The 25,963-nt window shown below is 33.3% G+C and overlaps 2 protein-coding genes across 7 annotated transcripts in view; one reads left to right on the top strand and one right to left on the bottom strand.

Moving 5' to 3' along the window:
* The window catches only part of loaf (low-density lipoprotein receptor domain containing lost and found), a 94,346-nt gene that overhangs the window by 16,626 nt on the left and 51,757 nt on the right, over positions 1-25,963 (top strand). The gene's annotated exons all lie outside the window — the stretch shown is intronic.
* LOC149490896 (maltase 1-like) lies at positions 124-13,287 on the bottom strand. Its single transcript, XM_089711371.1, has 10 exons — positions 13,221-13,287; positions 11,313-11,465; positions 5,506-5,685; positions 4,229-4,392; positions 3,291-3,676; positions 2,514-2,715; positions 2,101-2,221; positions 1,501-1,733; positions 797-1,038; positions 124-217 (listed from the first exon to the last, which is right to left on the bottom strand). The coding sequence occupies exons 1-10, from the start codon at positions 13,285-13,287 to the stop codon at positions 142-144; spliced, it is 1,824 nt and encodes a 607-aa protein (XP_089567497.1). The 3' UTR covers positions 124-141.

Raw genomic sequence — 25,963 nt, 5'->3', positions numbered from 1 at the left:
AACCGGCTCTATCGAATTATAAGACGTTGTCACGTCAAAAAATGTTTTGCAAAAAAAACAGTGTAAAAATTAAACATTTTTATTTATAAAAAATCTTAAATTAACTATTTACAGGTATATATACAACTTAATTATAATAATTTATGATACTGGTTCCGATATAAGAACAATCGCCTCTCCTGCAGATAGAGTTATAGTTTCTTCATTTATAGTGTCTCTGAAATATAAAAGCAACAGTTAAGAAATTGTTAAAGGAAAAAATAAATCGCATTATTACAAAAATAGATATTGTTTTATTATTGTACAATTGTTAAAATAGTTTTCTTATCTTTATCTAATCTTATCTTTTCTATTATTAAAATTGATACTAAGGATTATTGCCTATTTGGCTTTTTATTACAAATTTGGAATTTATATCGGTATAAAATTAAATAAATCATGGCATGTGATTTCTTGAAAATCACCATTTTTAAGCTATTGCATAGCTTTTATCTCAGACGCGCGACCGAATGTAAAAATTCCGTAACGAAAAAACCTCACACACACTCCAACCGGCACAGCGATGCGATGCTTTGCAATAGGCTTTTGCTATAGTGCTTTGCAATTTGCAAGCTTTGCAATAGTGCAATAGGCAATCGGGGACTGCCGCGGTAAAGCTATTGCATGCTATGCCAAGCCACACCTCCGTCCGTCGGAGTGGGGAGCGTGAGGTTTTCCGTTACGCAATTTCTGGATTCGGTCCCCGCGCTCAAGGCCCGCGATAGAAGCTATGCAATAGCTTAAAAGCGTTTCTCACCCCTCCCTTCTAGCCGAATGAACGCTAGCAACATAAACACTTGCGGGTAGTTTCAACTCCACCACTCTTCCCAAGTCCACAGTATCAGTAGTGTCTCCCACGTTAAAGAGTAGCACAATAGTAGAATATGTCCTGAGATACCGCGTGAGGTATAGAGTATTGTCTGATAGAGCTCGGATTGAGTAGTCCCCGTGTGATAAGGATTTTTCCTTTTTTCGTAAGGTGGTTAAGGCTTGGTAGACCTGAAAAACAATTAATTGCGTAATACTATATTATTATGATCTATGAATCTAAACAATATAAGCAACTAGACTCAATCACAAGTGTCCGTAAAAAGATCGTCACAAATGTTTCTGGTTATATCAAACATTCATTGAAATTAACACGTGGAAATTACTGCCACGAAATAAGATATTCAAAATCTATTGTATAATTAGAAAACTCTGCCTAATACACGGATAGGCAGAGTTTTGCTTCGGACAGTTTTTCAGCATGTTTTTAGTTGCTTATTGTTAGTTAATGTAAAAAAAACTAAAGTTGTAGTAGTATAGTTATAGTAGTAATAAAAATAATGGTCATAATGATTTTGCAATTATAAACTACACATCAAATACTGATGATGAGTGAAATCTAAAATATATAACTAATAAGACATAAATGATTTAATATCGCCTCAAATACCTTCCACATAATCCTTTCCCTACCTTATAATGACTCCTCTCTTGTTCCTTCTGCAATGCCAAATTAATTTCCTTATAATCATCAGCCACTGGTAACCAAGTGTCCCCGGAACTGAACCCGGCGTTCGTGGAATTGTTCCAGTGGAACGGTGTTCTCGCCGGGTCTCTGGAATACAAGTGGTATGTGTTCTCATCTCCGCGGTTGCAGGCTTCTATGTCTACTGTGTCCTCCCAGCTTACGTAGCCGTCTCTCATTCCTGAAAAAATAAAATATAATATCTTCTTCAATTCTTCTTCTATCAGTCTTGAATTTGATATTTTTGGTTTTATGGCATTCAAATGCTTTATAAATTTATAGAGAATAGAAAAAAAAATATAATTATAAATTTGTATAAAACAGTTTACTCAACAATCTACTGACTATCGAACTATTTAAGAACTGAGACATTTTTTAATTGAATAAGAGCACATGTGTCCGAAGTGAAACTTCTTTGGCAAGATGCAAAAATACCAAAATCGTCGCTTTACTCCATGACGTGACCTTGAAATTTTACTTTTAACGCGCAATAATAATCTTAACTTCAAAAACTGTTAATTACAATAGATAAACAAATAGAAAATTACCAATCTCTTCTCCTTGGTAAGTGACAGCGACTCCCGGTAAGATCATGTTGAGTGAGTTCAATCCGTCCACCATGTTCTCGCGGAAACGCGTTGGCATTCTATTGTTGTCGTGGTTTCCGAACTGGGAATATTTTATGGGCTTTTTATTTGTGAAAGATCTTTAGGGCATTTTTTTGCAAAATATAATCTGTTTCATTTTAAAGGGACGTTAACTTCAGAATTATTTATAAAGGAATATAATATGATACTTTACCTCAAAGAAGAAAATAAAGGTGCCATAGATTATGGACGCAAAAGAATGGTTTATTGAGTCAATATTGAAAAAAGTCGTGATCGAAACCGAAATTTTTACTCATATACAACGAAGACAAACTAGCATGTTTCAACTCGATATTAAAAATTAAAATCCTCACCACCCAGTTAGCTATTCCTCCATGTGGCATATACGTCAGCCATCTTAATATAATATACACAAAGTCTCTCGCGTTGGATTTGGCTGAGAGATCAGTAATGAAGTCGAAGTTAAAGGGGAAATGTGCGCCGATGTCGCCATTTTCGTTACCGTAGTACAGCATCGTCATTGAGATGTTCGCGTAGCCTTCTGAAAAGAGGACTCTGGAAAGAAAAATAAATAAATAATTAATATTTCCGGTCAATTTTCACACACGGCACGATCTGATCTCATACTAAGCTTTCGCTTGTGTTATGGAAACCAGATGGCTGATAAACATACATATATGTATAATTTTAAATAAATAGATAATTAACACCCAGACACAGAGCAAAAATCTATGTTTATAACACAAATATTTGCCCTGGGTTGGAATCGAACCCACGACCAGTGGCTTGAAAGGCAGGGTCACTACCAACCAAGCCAACCGGCCAGTCAATAATTTGTTGTCAGATAAATAATTTGTTATGAGTAGGATAGTTTAGATATTTGATGATAAAAAAGTGAAAACAGTGACGCTAAGCGAAACAAAAATTTTGAAACATTTATATAGCCATAAAAAATACAGTGTCAAAATATAGACCACTATAGAGTTGACCTGGCTAATGTTAATGAGGAAATAGAAACTTAAAATATTTTTATCAAAATATTGATTCTCTATTTACATTTGAAACAAAAATATAAGTCGGAATAAGCTGTACATCACAAGAGTATTTTGAATAAATAAAACTTCACTAACCGTGTATCACCACCATTCTCCTCCAAATACTGATCCGCAAACTGCCTCCACTCGTACACCACATCATATAATTCAATCAGATCCTTCGTATATAGCGGAATGGTGTACCCAAGTTGATGCGGTTCAAATTCTGCTAAACCACTTAGCGGATCATCTGGGTATCTCCCATCATGATCAGCTGGATCTGCTTCTATCAAGTATGGAAGGGCATCAACTCTGAAGCCATCTGTTCCTCTATCGAGCCAATATTTCATAATATTGAACATTTCTTCCCTAACGGCTTGGTTGCGGAAGTTAAAGTCCGCTTGTTGTATAGCAAATTGATGTAAGTAGTACTGTTGGCGCTTTGAGCTCCATTCCCAGGCGGAACCGCCGAATTGACTCACCTGTTTTGTGAGTGTTATAAGTGATTAAATATAATTTTGACCTGTGTAATTATGTCAATAAAGATTTTTTTTACATGTCTTCAAAAAGCATACGAACGACGTTGCATGAAAGAGCCATTAAAACAAACACTTTATTTCATCGTAATAGTGTTCAAAGTCTTTTGTATAGGATTTCAGAAAACTCTGCCTGATAGACGCGTAGGCAGAGTTTTGCTATAGACAACTATTGGACGTGACTGTAAATAGTTTTTTTATTATAATAATATGTCAAATGTAAAACTTAAATAAGGAGAATTTCTAAATATTAGGTTTAATTCTACCATTAAGCTATAGTAGTTTGAAATGACGAAGTTATGGAGTTAAATATTTCTTTCATATTTCAGACAATTACGAATGATTATTAATATAGTAATGAACGAAACAAAGGACTTTGTCCTCGGGTGAACTTTTTCATACCTACTTCATTCAGAGGCTATCTTTACTTTACTGGCAAGTAAACTTAGCTTTCTATCCTTAAAGGTTTTTATTAAAAGTATTATTATTATAACGTACCCAGTTAGAAGGTGGTAACGTATTATTAGGATTATTAGGATCCTCCAATCCATCAGCCCAGATGAAGAAATCTTCACACCCTGGCTCTCGGGCTTCAGATTTGATAAAATATTCGGATTCATTACTGGCGTGGTTCGGGACGAAGTCTAAAAGCACTTTGATACCTGAAAATATATATTTTTATATTTCAAATTTGTTTTAAGAACCTGTGCGTTGTATGTAGGTATGTATTTGAATTAATCCACGGGTAGATTTGTAAAGAGCACAGGAAAGAAGCACGTATCAAGCACTTTTTGAACAAATAGATTATTTTTTAGTAGATATCGATCGCTAATACCGTGTTAGACGATGTAATAACAGATAAAATAAACAATAATCGAGTAACAATAGCCGAATTATTAGCTCGTGCACACAATATGTGTTTGTTACGAAACCATTTATCTTCTTTTATCTCAGTTTATTCGATTAGCAATACAACTACAATCACTCGAAATCAATTCTATCGCGATATCCTTCGTAATTCGTGATTTATTATACCGTTTTCTATCAAGTTTTGTATTAAATCGTGATTGTTATCAGTTGTTTAGCAGTTTACGTTTGTTTAGCGAAATTATTAAATGATAAATGGCCTTCCGTTAATCTAAATATAATATCTTTGATAAAGCTCTGGTACTTTTGCGAATACCTGAGTTGTAAGAAAATTAATTATAACTGTGACACTGTGAAATTGGAGAAATGAATCACTGTTAATTGCTGATTTGAAGGTCATTACTAGGGACTTAAGAAGAAGTAAGCATTTTAATAAATCATTTTCGAATATGAAGTAACATGTTGTTAGAAAATATTATTATCACTACATAGTATAAAACAAAGTCGTTTTCTCTGTCCCTATGTCCATTTGTATGCTTAAATCTTTAAAACTACGCAACGGATTTTGATGCGGTTTTTTTAATAGATAGAGTGATTCAAGAGGAAGGTTTTAGTATATAATTTATTAGGTTTTAGACAAAGCGGGCGAAGCCGCGGGCGGTGAGCTAGTTTGACATAAAATATCCACGTCTCCAACTGGGATCATATAAAACAAGTGTGTTTAAGATTTTACTGATTTACTGTACCGATAGCGATGATAGTTCTATGCTCTATGGCCTATGCGATGGATATTTTTGATTGGTTGACGTTGAAGAACCAAGAAGCATACCTCGCATATGAGCTAATTTTAGTTTGATGTAGTCGTTTTAAACGCTTGAAAAAACGATATTATAAGTCATAATTCTTACCCAATTCATGTGATTTGCTCAGTAATTCCATAAAGTCCTCCATAGTGCCGTACTCATGGTGTATTCTATAGAAGTTACTAATGTCGTAACCGAAATCAACCATAGGTGACTCGAATATTGGCGACATCCATATTGCATCCACGCCGGCATCCACAAAGTGTTCTAACTCGCTGATAATACCTGAAGTGCGGTTCATGGTTAGAGATTAATTAGTCTAAGTATTTATTTAAAATTATATATGTATGTTTATCAGCCATCTGAAAAGTTTAGCTAAAGACGCACTGGGTTCGTGGGATTAAAAAAACTGTATAAAAAGTTAGTTATTCTTTCAAAGTTTATGTTCTGAAGTATACTTGAAGTAGATGACTTAAAAGTACAATGTCTCTTGGTATTGGATTTTACTCTAATATAATATTAACCGAAGAAGTTAAAATATCTATGTACTTAAAAATTAAAATTTATTCAAGTAAGATCCCAATACTATTACATGCAAATTGTTTATATTTTCGTAAAATCGTGACGATTTATATAATAATACACATAATTAGTTTTATTTGCGTCCACGCAGGAAGCGGGTCATTATAAACTCATATAGAACGGTTATGGTCGAGAATAGGGTTTAATGTCGGGTATTATCCCAAACTACTAATCTGCTCTTGAATGTATTTTAATAATCGTCACGTCGTAGTTTTTTACGATTACATTAAGAAAATATAGAACCTTAAAGAGAAAATTTTCTGCCTAGTGTCTTGAGTACAATATAATAAATGTTCCTATTCTATTTGAAACTAGTTTCGTAACATTTCTAAGATTTATTTTAGATACATAAACATGCTCATTGCACAGGATACATTGTAATATATTGAACTGTATGTATATCTATACATATAATAAAATCGTAGGAAAGTCAAAACTGTACATTGAATATTTTTTTAAAAGAATACATAATCCATGATCTATAATCGATATAGAAGCCAAAAACATAGTTTTTAGAATTTTTGTCTGTTTGTCTGTTTGTCTGTTTGTCTGTTTGTCTGTTTGTCTGTATGTTTGTCCAGGCTAATCTCGAAAAGTACTGCATAGATTGACTTCAAATTTTGCATGAATATTACTAACAGGTCGGGTGAGGCTTTTTTAAACATATTATCATGCTATCACCTCCGGGGGAGGAGCTGTGAACCTTTTTTTTTCTTACGTATTCCGTGAATTACGACAGCGTACAATCTAAAGACTCATGTTTAAATGTTGGTTTCGGGTAAGCCATGCTATTATCTAGCTTTACACAATAAAAACTATGTCATTTACGTAATTTGGGCAGAGAATCAGTTTAATGAATTTATTAGTATACAAATTTGAAACAGCGCCATCTATGAGATTTCGTAAAAATCAAATCAATTTACATGATAACACTACTGAACACAATGTTAAAAATTAATAATTTAAATATAATTATGTTATTTATTTATTTATCTCTTTAACCCATATCTTCCCTTCCCTATAAGGTGCGCTTATAATTCGTGTGAATATACTACATTTTTAAAAGTGAGGGTAGATGTTTATTATTTTAAGTCAAACTAGACACCATTACAGTTAATCTAATATTGATTGTGTTCATTGGTTACATTTTTAAAAATCTTCGTGTTTTAAAAATTCGATAACGAGGCGGGACTCGAACCAGCATTCTTTAGTGGTCGAAAATTTCTATTCTTTATAAATTTATTGTTTATGAATTTATATTTATAAACAATAATACAAAAAGGTTAGTTCGTTGATAATTATTATTCCTTCATCATTTACATGTTGTAAGTAAAAATATACTTTGACTGTTAATACTTTTGTTCAGTATTTACCTGTATGATTATTGCTTGGTAATTAATATATTTTAATGTCGTATACCTAATTAAAAACATAAGTTTGATGTGAAACTAGCTGGATTTATTTTTACACACTCACAGTCTTATATTTTGTGTTAATGTTAAAATAGTATTAATAGTGTAAATCATAATATTTTTTCACAATTAAAAATATTTCTTTTTTTTGATGGTGTTGGCATCGAATTAAACCGCGCTGTCGTTTCGTTCACAAAAAGTAAAGTTATGAGGACCGAATATGTAGCCGCCTCAACTTACGGAAACGAGAGTAACCTGCGTTGTCTGTTAGTTATTGTATAGTCGAATTTAACGTTACATGGAAATTGGCATCTAATTATATGTATAATACTTAAAATATATTAAATCTGTAGAGGTCAATTCTGTACATGAAATATATTTCCTAAATAACTATCACGAGGTGATTAGGGATCGACACTGACGCCAAAAATGTTTGTCCGTCTGTCTGTCTGTATAACCGTTATAGAAACAAAAACTACTCGACGGATTTAAACGAAATTTGGTACAATTATTTTTCATATTCGTGAGCAGAGCAGTAACTCCATTTTAAGCTTTCGTCGCGTGTGCAACCTTAAGGGTTAAAGCTACACAGAAATCAAGTATGAAAGAAATGTTCTCCATATTATATAAAAAATATGTCCCGACATCATAATTAATGTCTATCTTTTATGGTTGAGCTTAGGAGTTCAAAGCTTTCTGATTATATTTGTCTACTAGCTGTGCCCGTGACTTCGTCCGCGTGGAATAGTGACTATGGGACCTATGACCATGGGCTCAGGGTGGGGCAACAATAATTGTTTTTATTTTCATGCTTCCACTCCCACGCCCACTCCCAGGCCCACGCCAACGCCCACGCCCACTCCCCTTCACAATTGGTACCTACCAGATCAAAGCCAGGGTAAGCGCCCCACCCAGCCCCACCGTGGCTACGCCCATGCTGAATTACTACTTAACATACAATTATTGAGTAAATACGTACTACCATAAATAATTAAAAGAATTGTTATTAAAATTTCTTACTAAACTGAGCTAAAAAACTTACGTACCAACTTATTAAAGAAAATCAAGAAATGAAATAACCTAACCTATACCAAATAGTTACTACATAATATTGTAATTAAAAATTATGATTAGTATATAATATCGAAAATCAAAAAAGAAAGAAACTAATTCTACGTAAAATTTCTTTTAAATTATGTCATATTATTTTTTAGGAACCAGGGGGGGAGAGGAGCAAATTCTATTTCCTTCCTTTCTTAAATGGATGTTTTTAATAATGTATGGTGTAGCCACTGATCAGCTTAATTGATACTCAATTTTTATCAAATCCAGCAACAAATCCAAATTAGATGTTTCCTGTCTCACGCACGTAACTAAAGGCTGAAGAGAGAGAGAGGGAGCACGTAACTTAACCGTTTAGACGAAGAAAAGTGTATAGAAAAAGGAATAAATAATTTCATAAACTTCCCAACGATCTTTAAAAATAAATTATTATATCATTTTTTCATTCCCACTTTTACCCCTATGTAGGTATAATAAGTGGATGAACCGATTTCGATACAATTTATCTAAGAACCAGCGTCGGAAAATATGCTGCCTAACAAAAAAAAGCCGCATCTAATTCGGTTTACCTGTTAGCCAGCTACGGTGCCATAGACAGACACACACACACACACAGAAATACATAGCAGTCAAACACATAACACCCGTCTTTTTGCGTCGGGGGTTAAAAATATAATACGACATAATTTAAAGGACATTTTGTGTGGAAAATTTACCTATTAGAAGTAACCATAATGTTAATTTGACCCCGCCCCCCCTACTACCTCAGCTTACCCCTTGGGGAATTTTGATATGATCATCTGGACATGTAAAGGAATAACTGTAGCGTTTAACAGATAAATTACGTTTTATCGTACACTGTACAGTGTACAATAGAATGCCTTAGCAAATGTTCGCCGTGATTACTTATAAATTGTCATAACTTTTTTATTTATGAACCGATTGACATGAAATAAACACTAACTGTTAAATGAAGATTACCACAATACATTAGTGAAAACCGCATCTAAATCGGATAAGCCGTTTCTGAGATTAGCGTGCACAAACATACAGACAAACAGACAAAAAAAATGTTAACTACAGTTTTGGGTTCAAGATCGATTTAATAATATCACCTGCTAATTTTTTTCTACATATTTTTATTGTACAGACATCGCTTTTCCACAATTTTATTATATGTATTGATGATGATGATGATTGATGATTATAACACTCTCAGTCCGTTTTAACTTAATTTTTATTTACTCACATCAGTGCCACCTAAAAAATCTTTATATCGAAATTCGAGCAAAGCTAAGAAAATGAGAAATAAGAGTTCTCAAGGATCGTTAGAGGTAAGAGGCTTACTATTGACCGAAAACAACATATTGTGTTATGCCGAGAACCTGAAACCGCTTCACAACGAGAATTGCGGCTCACAGCTGACCGCGAACGGCATGTACTATCCTGTGAGACCGAAACCTTCACTGAGAGGGTATAACGTCTCACAGCTGATCGCAAATGGCATATTTTATCTCGATAATCTGAAACTTTTACTCAATATGAAGACCGATTGACAAATGATAGGGTGCACCATAATATTATTCGATCTCTTGAAGATGAACATGAGCATAAGCAATGACTAGAGTAGGGACGCGAATATTACCATTATTTAAGACAAGATTATTTGAGACAAGTACGATTAATAAGTTTGTTTAATGAAAGATTAAGAATTGAAACTATTTGGTCTCTTGAAACGGACGAATAGCGAGAGGCCCGTCTTACTGTAGACAGATTTCGACAGTCTTAATGACTTAAGAGGTAAACATAGAAGATCAATCTACGAATTCGGTGGTGTGGTCCGACAAATATAAAAGTGGGTTTGCTTATAACCTCACAATTGATTACAGATCATCTTCTGTATAGGCGATATTAACGTAGTATGTTCTTTTTGTAATGCTTTAAAGAGGAGTAAGGAGTCGGCTTTCGTTTGAAGATACACCAGAACCTTTGAAATCACTACTTTTAGAGGAACATGTGCAATCTAAACAGTTCTTAGACAATATTCGCTCTTATAGTAGTGCGTTTTAAATTATCCTTTGGTGCTCAACAATTATCAGAGGATCCTTTCATGCTTACTTTTAAGATACAAGGTCAAGTTTATCATTTGATAGGATCCCTTTTGCCTGAAGGCCAACCTAAGTTTCTTCAAATATATTTTGTATTCGACTACAACGAATAGTCGAATACAAGAAATCAATATTTCTCGAATTTAAAATAGGTATTACAATTTTTCCTACAGTAGGGCGACGAATGTATTTTCGCATAGTAACGGAGGGGAACTCGCGGGGGGTCAAGTGACGCGGGCCTTGTACCACAAACATGCTTAGTTTGTTGTACCGAGCGCGAAAGAAAGTCATCGTGTTTTTAGTAAAATTACTATGTAAACTAACGTAATTTAATACTTAGGTACATATTATATAATGATGCGCTCAAACTGTTAATCTACATTTAATTTAGATTATTATTTGAATTCCTAAGTAATGTAGAATTTAAATCAAATTCACTCATGTTTTCCTCAGATTTTCGATGTCCTCCGATTTTAAGATTTTCTTATCAGAGTATTCAATTTTAATGTAGTTTATTTTTATAAGAGACAATTAAGAACATTCAAAAATAAAGTGTCACGTATTTTTTTTAAACGACGAATGACGAAAAACGACGTAATCGCGGACGAAGTCGCGGGCAACAGCTAGTTGTAATAATAATTATGTATTTATAAATAACATTATTCCTACATAATACCTACGTCACGTAAGTACGTCACGATTTACGACTAATCCTAATTTGCTTCCAAAATGAAGTAAATAAAATCACCTTTCAAATCACCGATCCCATCGCCATCACTATCCTTAAAGGACCGTGGGTAGATCTGGTACAGCACACAATGCTGCCACCAGTCGAGGGGCAGGAGCTCTGGGGGCGGTGCCTCCGACCTGGTGGTAGCTAGCACTGCCCATGTTATACCACCTGGAAAGATATTGAGTATTAGCAACTTCTCCTGGTTTGACCCGGGATAAAAGCAGAAGTAGTTACTAGCAGTTATCGCCGGGTTATGATGGGTATAAAATAAAAAAGACGTGTGGCACTCGGGGACTGCCGCGGTAAAGCTATTGCATGCTATGCCTTCAAGCCACACCTCGGACCTCCGCGCCCGTCCCCGTGGGGAGCGTGAGGTTTTTCATTACGCAATTTCTGGATTCGGTCCCCGCGCTCAAGGCCCGCGATAGAAGCTATGCAATAGCTTAATATTTCAAATCGATTTAGTAAAATTGAGTTAGAGTTAAGCATCAAAAAACAAACAATCAAACAAATCAATTTTTGGCACATAAATTTAGTAAATAGTAAATATTTATTTACGAAGAGAAGAGCCTCTTTATTATACATAATATTATTAGAGATAAGATAATCTTGTGGCAGAAACCGGCGTCTAATAATGTTTTCAGTCTCCTGAATATGGGTCATACCTATTATCAAAAAAATTTAAACAAGAGTCCTATGTAACAAGTGTTTTTTTTTATACAGAGTCAAGCAAATATAAAATTATAATTATCAGATGTTTACTTAAAAGTGCCTCTGATGATTATTGTCGATCGTTGGATTGATTATATATTCTAAATATTATCATAACCATTATTTGTTCCCATTGCGGGTCAAAGGCTATGTGGGTTAGCTATAATCCACAATGTGAAACTCAAATTGGCAGATGTCACATGTCAAAATGTTTGGTTTTTGAATACACCGATATCCACACAATTCCATTTATCAATCGGGACAGTGGTGGTGCAGATAAATTGAAAAACAATTAGATTTTTGCACACTCCTCTAGTCTTGGTTCATCTTGGTTCATCGTTTTTTTTTACTGAAGTTGGATATATTTACTGAACCTCAATTTTAATCAGTATGTAACGTTTGCGATTGAACCTACACAATAATTATTTTATGTAAAATTAATATCAACAAATACTAAATAATAGCAATCTTGCTAATTTATTGCAGCTCTACATCACTCTACACAAAAACACCAATAGGTAACGTTATGACGTAAACACATACAAAACACAAATGCAAATGTTACAATGTGGTATATCTCTGTAAATACATTTTTTTATCTAAAATGAGAAGACGTAAAGCAATATAAAAATTAACACATGATATTAATTGTTAACTAGCAAACATTTACTGGAACTTGAAGTTTGGAGGAAACAACAAATCTTATACTCGAAATTTTATTAGTTAAAAATTATCAGCTAAGCAAATATTATTAAAACGTGAGTTCATAAAACTTTATACGATTTTATGATACTCAAACTATGTATTTACTGTCTTTATTTTCCCAATGTCTTAAGACTGCTGTAGATATCATTTGAACAACTGTATAATGAAATATCGCATTAATATGAATGGTAATTTTCATGGACTGCGTATGCTCCACAGTCCACTCTTAGAAACACAATTTGTTGAACATTTTATAATTATAAAATAAATTTTATCAATGACATGTTTTTTTCTTTGAATGGGTCAAATGATGCAATATGGATGTTTAAACAATAATTTTTAATAAAAATCGAGAACGCAGAATATTAAGGACCTATTACAATAACACATAATATCAAGTATTCATTAAAATTATGCGTTTCAGCAGAGATTTGAGCCAAATGCGTAACATAAAAAAACACTTAGGTTTTTTTTAAGATTAGGTTAATTATAATAAATAACATTTACCTGCTATAAGTCCCAAACCCACCACAACGATGGCTGTGACGCCTAAAGTCTTAGCTGTTGACGGCATGACTACGCGCCTCCGTCACACTACATTGTATGCTATCGTATTTACAATGCCTTATACAGCATGTTTTTAGTAGCGTTATTTTATAGACTAGCTGTTGCCCGCGACTTCGTCCGCGATTACGTCGTTTTTCGTCATTCGTCGTTTAAAAAAAATACGTGACACTTTATTTTTGAATGTTCTTAATTGTCTCTTATAAAAATAAACTACATTAAAATTGAATACTCTGATAAGAAAATCTTAAAATCGGAGGACATCGAAAATCTGAGGAAAACATGAGTGAATTTGATTTAAATTCTACATTACTTAGGAATTCAAATAATAATCTAAATTAAATGTAGATTAACAGTTTGAGCGCATCATTATATAATATGTACCTAAGTATTAAATTACGTTAGTTTACATAGTAATTTTACTAAAAACACGATGACTTTCTTTCGCGCTCGGTACAACAAACTAAGCATGTTTGTGGTACAAGGCCCGCGTCACTTGACCCCCCGCGAGTTCCCCTCCGTTACTATGCGAAAATACATTCGTCGCCCTACTGTAGGAAAAATTGTAATACCTATTTTAAATTCGAGAAATATTGATTTCTTGTATTCGACTATTCGTTGTAGTCGAATACAAAATATATTTGAAGAAACTTAGGTTGGCCTTCAGGCAAAAGGGATCCTATCAAATGATAAACTTGACCTTGTATCTTAAAAGTAAGCATGAAAGGATCCTCTGATAATTGTTGAGCACCAAAGGATAATTTAAAACGCACTACTATAAGAGCGAATATTGTCTAAGAACTGTTTAGATTGCACATGTTCCTCTAAAAGTAGTGATTTCAAAGGTTCTGGTGTATCTTCAAACGAAAGCCGACTCCTTACTCCTCTTTAAAGCATTACAAAAAGAACATACTACGTTAATATCGCCTATACAGAAGATGATCTGTAATCAATTGTGAGGTTATAAGCAAACCCACTTTTATATTTGTCGGACCACACCACCGAATTCGTAGATTGATCTTCTATGTTTACCTCTTAAGTCATTAAGACTGTCGAAATCTGTCTACAGTAAGACGGGCCTCTCGCTATTCGTCCGTTTCAAGAGACCAAATAGTTTCAATTCTTAATCTTTCATTAAACAAACTTATTAATCGTACTTGTCTCAAATAATCTTGTCTTAAATAATGGTAATATTCGCGTCCCTACTCTAGTCATTGCTTATGCTCATGTTCATCTTCAAGAGATCGAATAATATTATGGTGCACCCTATCATTTGTCAATCGGTCTTCATATTGAGTAAAAGTTTCAGATTATCGAGATAAAATATGCCATTTGCGATCAGCTGTGAGACGTTATACCCTCTCAGTGAAGGTTTCGGTCTCACAGGATAGTACATGCCGTTCGCGGTCAGCTGTGAGCCGCAATTCTCGTTGTGAAGCGGTTTCAGGTTCTCGGCATAACACAATATGTTGTTTTCGGTCAATAGTAAGCCTCTTACCTCTAACGATCCTTGAGAACTCTTATTTCTCATTTTCTTAGCTTTGCTCGAATTTCGATATAAAGATTTTTTAGGTGGCACTGATGTGAGTAAATAAAAATTAAGTTAAAACGGACTGAGAGTGTTATAATCATCAATCATCATCATCATCAATACATATAATAAAATTGTGGAAAAGCGATGTCTGTACAATAAAAATATGTAGAAAAAAATTAGCAGGTGATATTATTAAATCGATCTTGAACCCAAAACTGTAGTTAACATTTTTTTTGTCTGTTTGTCTGTATGTTTGTGCACGCTAATCTCAGAAACGGCTTATCCGATTTAGATGCGGTTTTCACTAATGTATTGTGGTAATCTTCATTTAACAGTTAGTGTTTATTTCATGTCAATCGGTTCATAAATAAAAAAGTTATGACAATTTATAAGTAATCACGGCGAACATTTGCTAAGGCATTCTATTGTACACTGTACAGTGTACGATAAAACGTAATTTATCTGTTAAACGCTACAGTTATTCCTTTACATGTCCAGATGATCATATCAAAATTCCCCAAGGGGTAAGCTGAGGTAGTAGGGGGGGCGGGGTCAAATTAACATTATGGTTACTTCTAATAGGTAAATTTTCCACACAAAATGTCCTTTAAATTATGTCGTATTATATTTTTAACCCCCGACGCAAAAAGACGGGTGTTATGTGTTTGACTGCTATGTATTTCTGTGTGTGTGTGTGTGTCTGTCTATGGCACCGTAGCTGGCTAACAGGTAAACCGAATTAGATGCGGCTTTTTTTTGTTAGGCAGCATATTTTCCGACGCTGGTTCTTAGATAAATTGTATCGAAATCGGTTCATCCACTTATTATACCTACATAGGGGTAAAAGTGGGAATGAAAAAATGATATAATAATTTATTTTTAAAGATCGTTGGGAAGTTTATGAAATTATTTATTCCTTTTTCTATACACTTTTCTTCGTCTAAACGGTTAAGTTACGTGCTCCCTCTCTCTCTCTTCAGCCTTTAGTTACGTGCGTGAGACAGGAAACATCTAATTTGGATTTGTTGCTGGATTTGATAAAAATTGAGTATCAATTAAGCTGATCAGTGGCTACACCATACATTATTAAAAACATCCATTTAAGAAAGGAAGGAAATAGAATTTGCTCCTCTCCCCCCCTGGTTCCTAAAAAATAATATGACATAATTTAAAAGAAATTTTACGTAGAATTAGTTTCTTTCTTTTTTGATTTTCGATATTATATACTAATCATAATTTTTAATTACAATATTATGTAGTAACTATTTGGTATAGGTTAGGTTATTTCATTTCTTGATTTTCTTTAATAAGTTGGTACGTAAGTTTTTTAGCTCAGTTTAGTAAGAAATTTTAATAACAATTCTTTTAATTATTTATGGTAGTACGTATTTACTCAATAATTGTATGTTAAGTAGTAATTCAGCATGGGCGTAGCCACGGTGGGGCTGGGTGGGGCGCTTACCCTGGCTTTGATCTGGTAGGTACCAATTGTGAAGGGGAGTGGGCGTGGGCGTTGGCGTGGGCCTGGGAGTGGGCGTGGGAGTGGAAGCATGAAAATAAAAACAATTATTGTTGCCCCACCCTGAGCCCATGGTCATAGGTCCCATAGTCACTATTCCACGCGGACGAAGTCACGGGCACAGCTAGTAGACAAATATAATCAGAAAGCTTTGAACTCCTAAGCTCAACCATAAAAGATAGACATTAATTATGATGTCGGGACATATTTTTTATATAATATGGAGAACATTTCTTTCATACTTGATTTCTGTGTAGCTTTAACCCTTAAGGTTGCACACGCGACGAAAGCTTAAAATGGAGTTACTGCTCTGCTCACGAATATGAAAAATAATTGTACCAAATTTCGTTTAAATCCGTCGAGTAGTTTTTGTTTCTATAACGGTTATACAGACAGACAGACGGACAAACATTTTTGGCGTCAGTGTCGATCCCTAATCACCTCGTGATAGTTATTTAGGAAATATATTTCATGTACAGAATTGACCTCTACAGATTTAATATATTTTAAGTATTATACATATAATTAGATGCCAATTTCCATGTAACGTTAAATTCGACTATACAATAACTAACAGACAACGCAGGTTACTCTCGTTTCCGTAAGTTGAGGCGGCTACATATTCGGTCCTCATAACTTTACTTTTTGTGAACGAAACGACAGCGCGGTTTAATTCGATGCCAACACCATCAAAAAAAAGAAATATTTTTAATTGTGAAAAAATATTATGATTTACACTATTAATACTATTTTAACATTAACACAAAATATAAGACTGTGAGTGTGTAAAAATAAATCCAGCTAGTTTCACATCAAACTTATGTTTTTAATTAGGTATACGACATTAAAATATATTAATTACCAAGCAATAATCATACAGGTAAATACTGAACAAAAGTATTAACAGTCAAAGTATATTTTTACTTACAACATGTAAATGATGAAGGAATAATAATTATCAACGAACTAACCTTTTTGTATTATTGTTTATAAATATAAATTCATAAACAATAAATTTATAAAGAATAGAAATTTTCGACCACTAAAGAATGCTGGTTCGAGTCCCGCCTCGTTATCGAATTTTTAAAACACGAAGATTTTTAAAAATGTAACCAATGAACACAATCAATATTAGATTAACTGTAATGGTGTCTAGTTTGACTTAAAATAATAAACATCTACCCTCACTTTTAAAAATGTAGTATATTCACACGAATTATAAGCGCACCTTATAGGGAAGGGAAGATATGGGTTAAAGAGATAAATAAATAAATAACATAATTATATTTAAATTATTAATTTTTAACATTGTGTTCAGTAGTGTTATCATGTAAATTGATTTGATTTTTACGAAATCTCATAGATGGCGCTGTTTCAAATTTGTATACTAATAAATTCATTAAACTGATTCTCTGCCCAAATTACGTAAATGACATAGTTTTTATTGTGTAAAGCTAGATAATAGCATGGCTTACCCGAAACCAACATTTAAACATGAGTCTTTAGATTGTACGCTGTCGTAATTCACGGAATACGTAAGAAAAAAAAAGGTTCACAGCTCCTCCCCCGGAGGTGATAGCATGATAATATGTTTAAAAAAGCCTCACCCGACCTGTTAGTAATATTCATGCAAAATTTGAAGTCAATCTATGCAGTACTTTTCGAGATTAGCCTGGACAAACATACAGACAAACAGACAAACAGACAAACAGACAAACAGACAAACAGACAAAAATTCTAAAAACTATGTTTTTGGCTTCTATATCGATTATAGATCATGGATTATGTATTCTTTTAAAAAAATATTCAATGTACAGTTTTGACTTTCCTACGATTTTATTATATGTATAGATATGTATGATATAACTGAACCTTATGTGACACAATGAGACAAGCATCATTATGCTATTTCGAGTATCACCTTAAGTAGCACGCGTACTGTATTCAGTACAAGGATAGATAGGACCCTGAATGAAAAGATCAGGCTGTGTAAAGTCCAAACAAATAATTGGTTGAAATCTATAGTACCTACTAGGCGGCGCAGTCCGAATAAGTAGAACATCGAACAGGACAAAAATATTCTGCCAGACAAGCAGAGATGTAAGAAAACAATGTTTAAGAAGCTTCGCTGAATCGTATAAATTAATATATTTTACTACCCGTTCGCTTCGAGTTGGCCGTCGATGACCGTTACAAAATGATGTCACAGGCTCATCGACTGGTACCGTTGACAAAAAAAATAATAACACTCCGAAAAATAAAATAAACAAAAACAGTTTGTATAATTACTTACTTCAGCGATTTCCTCGCTAATAGCAGTAAAAAAATATACCTATAAAACTTAACAATAATAAACTTAACAAAACGATCAAATAACATAACCAAAAATAACGGGAGCGATATTAGTGACGAACGGGCGCACGTGATTGCGTTACTGACGGTACATACTAGCAGGGTCTGTCTAGGAGTGCGGTGCGGTGAAGCGGGAAGCGTGGGAGCGGCCAACTCGAAGCGAACGGGTAGTACGTAAATAATTGGTTAAGTTTTATTAAGATAACGACTAGAAGGTTTTCAAAATCTTAGAAAATAAGTAAGTTTGATTATGAAAGAATTCTTCCATGTTTCAGTAATTGAAACTAATCTCAATCTTCTTATAATATAAAAATGAATCGCAAAATGTGTTGGTAAGCGCAGCGTCTTTCCAAACTATACAAGGCCAGTACGCAACGGTGTGAAACTAATCACGTATAGTTTTGAAATCACTTTTTTACAAAGTTCTTCCAATCTATACAACAGCAGTACGCAAATACTTGCAAATACTCGCGTATACTTTGTAGTGAAGTAAGTAAGAATAGCGCTCCAAAACATACAGCGCCAGTACGCATGCGGACTAATCGTGTATGTTTCGGAGTAAGCGCGGCGTCTCTCCATTGCTCGCGTTTATATTATTGTATTGCTGTTTTGAAATCTATTATAATTTAAAATGCATGTGTATTGTGTATATAATGTTGCGTACTGATCGTATATTTTTTGTATCGAGGATGCTTGTGTCTTCGTTCCCGACTATACTGCACGACTTACAATTGACAATAGTGCTAAAATGTAAGAATCTAATAAGTCCAGAAGAAGACGGTTGAGAGGCGACGGAGCCCCGCTTTGCGGGGCTCCTATTTTTGTGTAGTTAAAAAAAACACGAACCTAACCTAACCCATAGGTAACCTTTATATCTGTTTCCTATTTATTTTTCTAAGCTTACCTAATAATATTTTTATTCCATATTTTACTGAATCAATCAAGAAGAATAAAAGTAGATAGATATAGCTGTACAAGTCTTTGATTGCCTATATATTTTTTATTATTATTTCGCTCAAGCGTAAGTGGTGTAGTAGCTATATTTAGTTATACTTATTTTGCGTACTGATCGTGTATAGTTTGGAAAGAAGAAGCAAGCATCCGCTTTACAAAGTATACACGATCAGTACGCAAAATTCGTGTATATATTGTAATAACAAACTTAAAAACAGCATTACAAAGTATACACTAGCAGTTTCCTATGGTTGCGTTCTGGCTATGTATAGTTTGGAAATACGCGTAAGCGCATAACTCGAGAACGGGTGGACCGATTTCGATAATTCTTTTTTTATTATATTCCTTGAAGTACCAGGATGGTTCTTATGTAGAGAAAACATAAATATGTACGACGTGCGAAGCCGGGGCGGACCGCTAGTATTATATAAAAATACAATAAAGAATGACAACCAAATAAACGAAAAATAATATTTACATGTAAAAATGAGTTGCCTCGTTACTTCCATGATGATAACTGAATTTTAACAAATTATACTTTAAACTGATCTCTTTTATGTAAAATCGCATGAATTTGTACCTGAAATATGATTATACATACAATGAGAAAAAATCAATTGCGGATGCATATTATACAACGTAATGATGGTGTAATAAATGGTGTAAAAATAATGATTTAATGCATTATGTGAACCATCATCTGTGCCTTCATTTAAAGCGTTTTCAAATCAAATCAAATTTAATCAAAAACGGGGATTATAATACATATTATTATAGTTATCGAGATGTAGTATTTTTTTCGATTGATAGTTAATAGAAGGGAAGAACAGATTCTCAATTCTACGATTTTAATAAGAAATATTTGACAACTTATTAATTGGATTGAATTGATAAAGTTTGAAATAGCCTCCTTAATTGTTTTGACAATGCTTTTACTTGTTAAATTCACTTTTCTTGTGATAAATGACAGACAAAAATTTACAATTTTAAGTTTTAACCTGATTATTAATTCTTAACACATAACATGCCAACATTTTTTATTTATAAATACAAGGATTAATTTAAACGTAGGTACTAAAATTGCGTTAAAATTTCTTAATTCCGATTTAGATTGACCATTTCCGCAGTGTCGTCAGAGATTACTCAGGACTATAAATAAAGAGATTATCATCTTATTGTTATAAACTAGCTGTTGCCCGCGACTTCGTCCGCGATTACGTCGTTTTAGGTCATTCGTCGTTTAAAAAAAATACGTGACACTTTATTTTTGAATGTTCTTAATTGTCTCTTATAAAATTTAACTACATTAAAATTGAACACTCTGAAAATCTTAAAATCGGAGAAAATTGAAAATCTGAGGAAAACATGAAGGAATGTGATTTAAATTCTACATTACTTAGTATTTCAAATAATAATCTAAATTAAATGTAGATTAACAGTTTGAGCGCACCGTTATAGAATATGTACCTAAGTATTAAATTACGTTAGTTTACATAGTAACAAAACAAAAACACGATGACTTTCTTTCGCGCTCGGTACCACAAACTAAGCATGTTAATGGTACGTGGCCCGCGTCACTTGACCCCCCGCGAGTTCCCCTCCTTTGCTATGCGAAAATACATTCGTCGCCCTGCTGTAGGAAAAATTGTAATACTGTGGCCTGGGCGTTATACACGCCCAGGGAGTTCCTGAGTGCCGATAGACATTTATAACAATCTTATATTAATATCACCATCTTGAGGAAAAGCTTCTAATGTCGATTTAAAACTGCATACATACGAATTAACCTGATGAAACATGTTCTAAAATTGTGAAATGAGTTCAGTTTTAAATTCGAGAAATATTGATAATTCTTGTATTCGACTATTCGTTGTAGTCGAATACAAAATATATTTAAAGAAACTTAGGTTGGCCTTCAGGCAAAAGGGATCCTATCAAATGGTAAACTTGACCTTGTATCTTAAAAGTAAGCATGAAAGGACCTTCTGATAATTGTTTAGCACCAAAGGATCATTTGAAACGCACTACTATAAGAGCGAATATTGTCTAAGAACTGTTTAGATTGCACGTCATGTTCCTCTAAAAGTAGTGATTTCAAAGGTTCCGGTGTATCTTCAAACGAAAGCCGACTCCTTACTCCACTTTAAAGCATTACAAAAATAACATACTACGTTAATATCGCCTATACAGAAGATGATCTGTAATCAATTGTGAGGTTATAAGAAAACCCACTTTTATATTTGTCGGACCCCACCACCGAATTCGTAGATTGATCTTCTATGTTTACCTCTAAGTCATTAAGACTATGCGAAATCTGTCTGCAGTAAGAGGGGCCTCTCGCTATTCGTCCGTTTCCAGAGACCGAATAGTTTCAATTCTTAATCTTTCATTAAACAAACTTAATAATCGTTTTTGTCTCAATTAATTGTAATATTCGCGTCCCTACTCTAGTCATTGCTTATGCTCATGTTCATCTTCAAGAGATCGAATAATATTATGGTGCACCCTATCATTTGTCAAACGGTCTTCATATTGAGTAAAAGTTTCAGATTCTCGAGATAAAATGTGACGGCCGTGATCAGCTGTGAGACGTTATACCCTCTCAGTGAAGGTTTCGGTCTCACGGGATAGTACATGCCGTTCGCGGTCAGCTGTGAGCCGCAATTCTCGTTGTGAAGCGGTTTCAGGTTCTCGGCATAACACGTGTTGTTTTCGGCCTAGAGTATACCTCTAACGATTCTTGAGAACTCTTATTTCTCATTTTCTTAGCTTTGCTCGAATTTCGAGATAAAGATTTTTTAGGTGGCACTGATGCATGAAAATAAAAATTGAGTTAAAACGGACTGAGAGTGTTATAGACAAATATAATCAGAAAGCTTCGAACTCCTAAGCTATCGGAAGTTACACGTGTTATTGTGAGTCAACCATAAAAGATAGACATTTATGATATCGGGAGATATTTTTTATATAATAAGGAGAACATTTCTTTCTGAATACATGATTTCTGTGTAGCTTTAACCATTAAGGTTGCACACGCGACGAAAGCTTAAAAATGGAGTTACTGCTCTGCTCAGGAATATGAAAAATAATTGTACCAAGTTTCGTTTAAATCCGTCGAGTAGTTTTTGTTTCTATACCGGTTATACGGACAAAAATTTTACTGTTTGCTTCTTTGGCATCAGTGTCGATCCCTAATCACCCCGTGATAGTTATTTAGGAAATATATTTCATGTACAGATTTAATATACCTAAGTATACATAATATATTTAGATTCCAATTTCCATGTAACGTTAAATTCGACTATACAATAACTAAGTAACTAACAGACAACGCAGGTTACTCTCGTTTCCGTAAGTTGAGGCGGCTACATATTCGGTCCTCATAACATCACTTTTAGTGAACGAAACGACAGCGCGGTTTAATTCGATGCCAACACCATCAGAAAAAAGGAAATATTTTTAATTGTGAAAAAATATTATGATTTACACTATTTTAATATAAAATATATGGCTGTGAGTGTGTAAAAATAAATCCAGCTAGTTTCACATCACACTTATGTTTATAATTAGCTATACGACATGAAAATATACATATTAATTACCAAGCAATAATCATACAGGTAAATACTGAACAAAAGTATTAACAGTCAAAGTTTATTTTTACTAACATTTAACAACACCCATGTAAATGATGAAGAAATGATAATTATCAACGAACTAACCTTTTCTATAATACTTAACACAGCACATTTTTTAAATTATCTTGCTCAACTCTGCTCAAAAATTTGAGGGTTTTGTTGGAACTGTAATGTGTCAAAACTATGATATATCTAAACTACGATACAACTTGCATGCGGAAATGCTCATTACAATCAGTGAATTTAAAGAATAACTAACAACAACTATTCAATTTTATTGAGCTGATGAATATCTTTTGCCTGGAAGAGATCACCGCCGCCTAATAAATATACTGTGTTTTCTTATAAAATCGTAACATAATTTCTTTTATCTACTAAATTTTAATAAATAAGTTCTTTTTGTTATTTTTATCTAAAAATGATCTTGAGCTTATATTAGGCAAAAGTATACATTAACTTTTTATAATTTCAGGACCGCACCTTAAATGGGGTGCTCGGAAAATATGCCTACGGATTATTAATAGAGAAATGATACCTACACAACAAAGTTATGTTGGTTTCATTTTATTTATAAAATATAATGAAAATGGGCAAATATAAAACTTATTATGTAAAATGATTAAAAATAAATAAATGAAGCAACTACGATTCAAAGAAAACATCTTTTTCAGTGTGAAAATGCTCTAAGCAATCCTGGATGATGAGTAGGTATAATATCATGTACTCTCATCCCAGTACGGTCGGTACCTCGATAGCCATAACGATAAATATTATAATCAGATAACAGCAAAGTCAGAATAAAAATCATAACTTGTACAGTTGTGAGTGCAAAATTTATGTTTCATTTGGCAATAACATTTTTTTCGGTACTAAAACGTAGTAGTTTGATATGTGGTTGGCTGCCCCTCCTCTCCTTCCTGAAAAATATCCTCCAAAATTACCCGAGATACTTCCAATGATTGAACCATACGTTGGACATTAACTTCAGTCAAAAATTGACGAAGCGGATGATTACTAATTTCCACTTAATCCTTGCTGCCACTATCTTCATCATCAAATCATCAATTTTCAAGTGTTGTTGTAAAATTGTCAGCAGAAATAGTCTTCCAAAGGCGATATAATTTTATGAACATTGAATCTGTAAATAAAAAATCAAACGTTAATAATTGTAAATCAATAAAAAAAAGCTACTTACATATAAAATTTTATCAACAAACTACTGTTCCCAACGCACCTCAAAATCTTGTAAAAGTCAAAAAGAATTCATCATTTTATTATTTCATTCTAAAAGTGTAATATAAAACCATTATAAAACCAATAAAAAACATGAATTGCTATCATTATAAAAATAAATACCTATAAAAGTAACAACTTACCTTTTGTGGGAACGCATGGTGAAAATTCACAAAACACGAAGATTGAATTTGATATTTTTGGTTTTATGACATTTATTTTAATTTTATTTATTTATTTATTCAAATGCTTTATAAATATAAATTTATAAATAATAAATTTATAAAGAATAGAAACATTCGATCACGAAATTATGTGGGTTCGAGTCCCGCCTCGTGATCGAATTTTTTCTATTCTTTATAAATTTATAAAACACGAAGATTAAAAATGTAACCAATGAACACAATCAATATTAGATTAATTGTAATGGTGTCTAGTTTGACTTAAAATAATAAACATCTACCCTCACTTTTAAAAATGTAGTATATTCACACGAAATATAAGCGCACCTTATAGGGAAGGGAAGATATGGGTTAAAGAGTTAAATAAATAACATGATTATATTTAAATTATTAATTTTCAACAGTTGTTCAGTAGTGATAACATGTAAATTGATTTGATTTTTACGAAATCTCATAGATGGCGCTGTTTCAAATTTGTCTTTATACTACTAAATTCATTAAACTGTTTCTCTGCCCAAATTACGTAAATGACATAGTTTTTATTTTGTAAAGCTAGATAATAGCATGGCTTACTCGAAACCAACATTTAAACATGAGTCTTTAGATTGTACGCTGTCGTAGTACACGGAATATGTAAGAAAAATAAAGGTTCACAGCTCCTCCCGCGAAGGTGATATCATGATAATATGTTTAAACTATCCTCACCCGACCTCTTAGGAATATTCATGCAAAATTTGAAGTAAATCTATGCAGTACTTTCTGAGATTAGCCCGGAAATACATACAGACAAACAGACAAACAGACAAACCGACAAACAGACAAAAATTCTAAAAACTATATTTTTGGCTTCTATATCGATTATAGATCATGGATCAAGTATTCTTTTAAAAAAATATTCAATGTACAGTTTTGACTTTCCTACGATTTTATTCTATGTATAGATATAGATGATTTAACCAAATGTACACGTAGGATTTATATTTAGCGCGTTTTGTATGTACTTCCGTTACTCTGCAATTTTATGATATGTAATATTTAAAGTGATTATGAATAGTCATTTTCAATTCGAAACCTATTCATATGCTATTATAATTCTTCAAATTATCGTACTATTGTACATTGAACAATATTTTAAATTTTTTCATTACTGCTCCGCTCCTATTGGTCATAGCGAGATGTAATATATTTTTTCAATACGAACGAAACTACTCAAGCAAACAAACTAATTATTCAGCTATATAATATTAAACACCATATATAAAATTCGCGTGTGT

Source organism: Colias philodice, chromosome 2, assembly GCF_061535455.1.
Source record: "Colias philodice isolate Cphi_HAF_F1 chromosome 2, ilColPhil1 Martin Lab GWU primary, whole genome shotgun sequence".
NCBI classification, from domain to species: Eukaryota; Metazoa; Arthropoda; class Insecta; order Lepidoptera; family Pieridae; genus Colias; species Colias philodice.
This window is presented reverse-complemented; position numbering and strand designations above follow the sequence as displayed.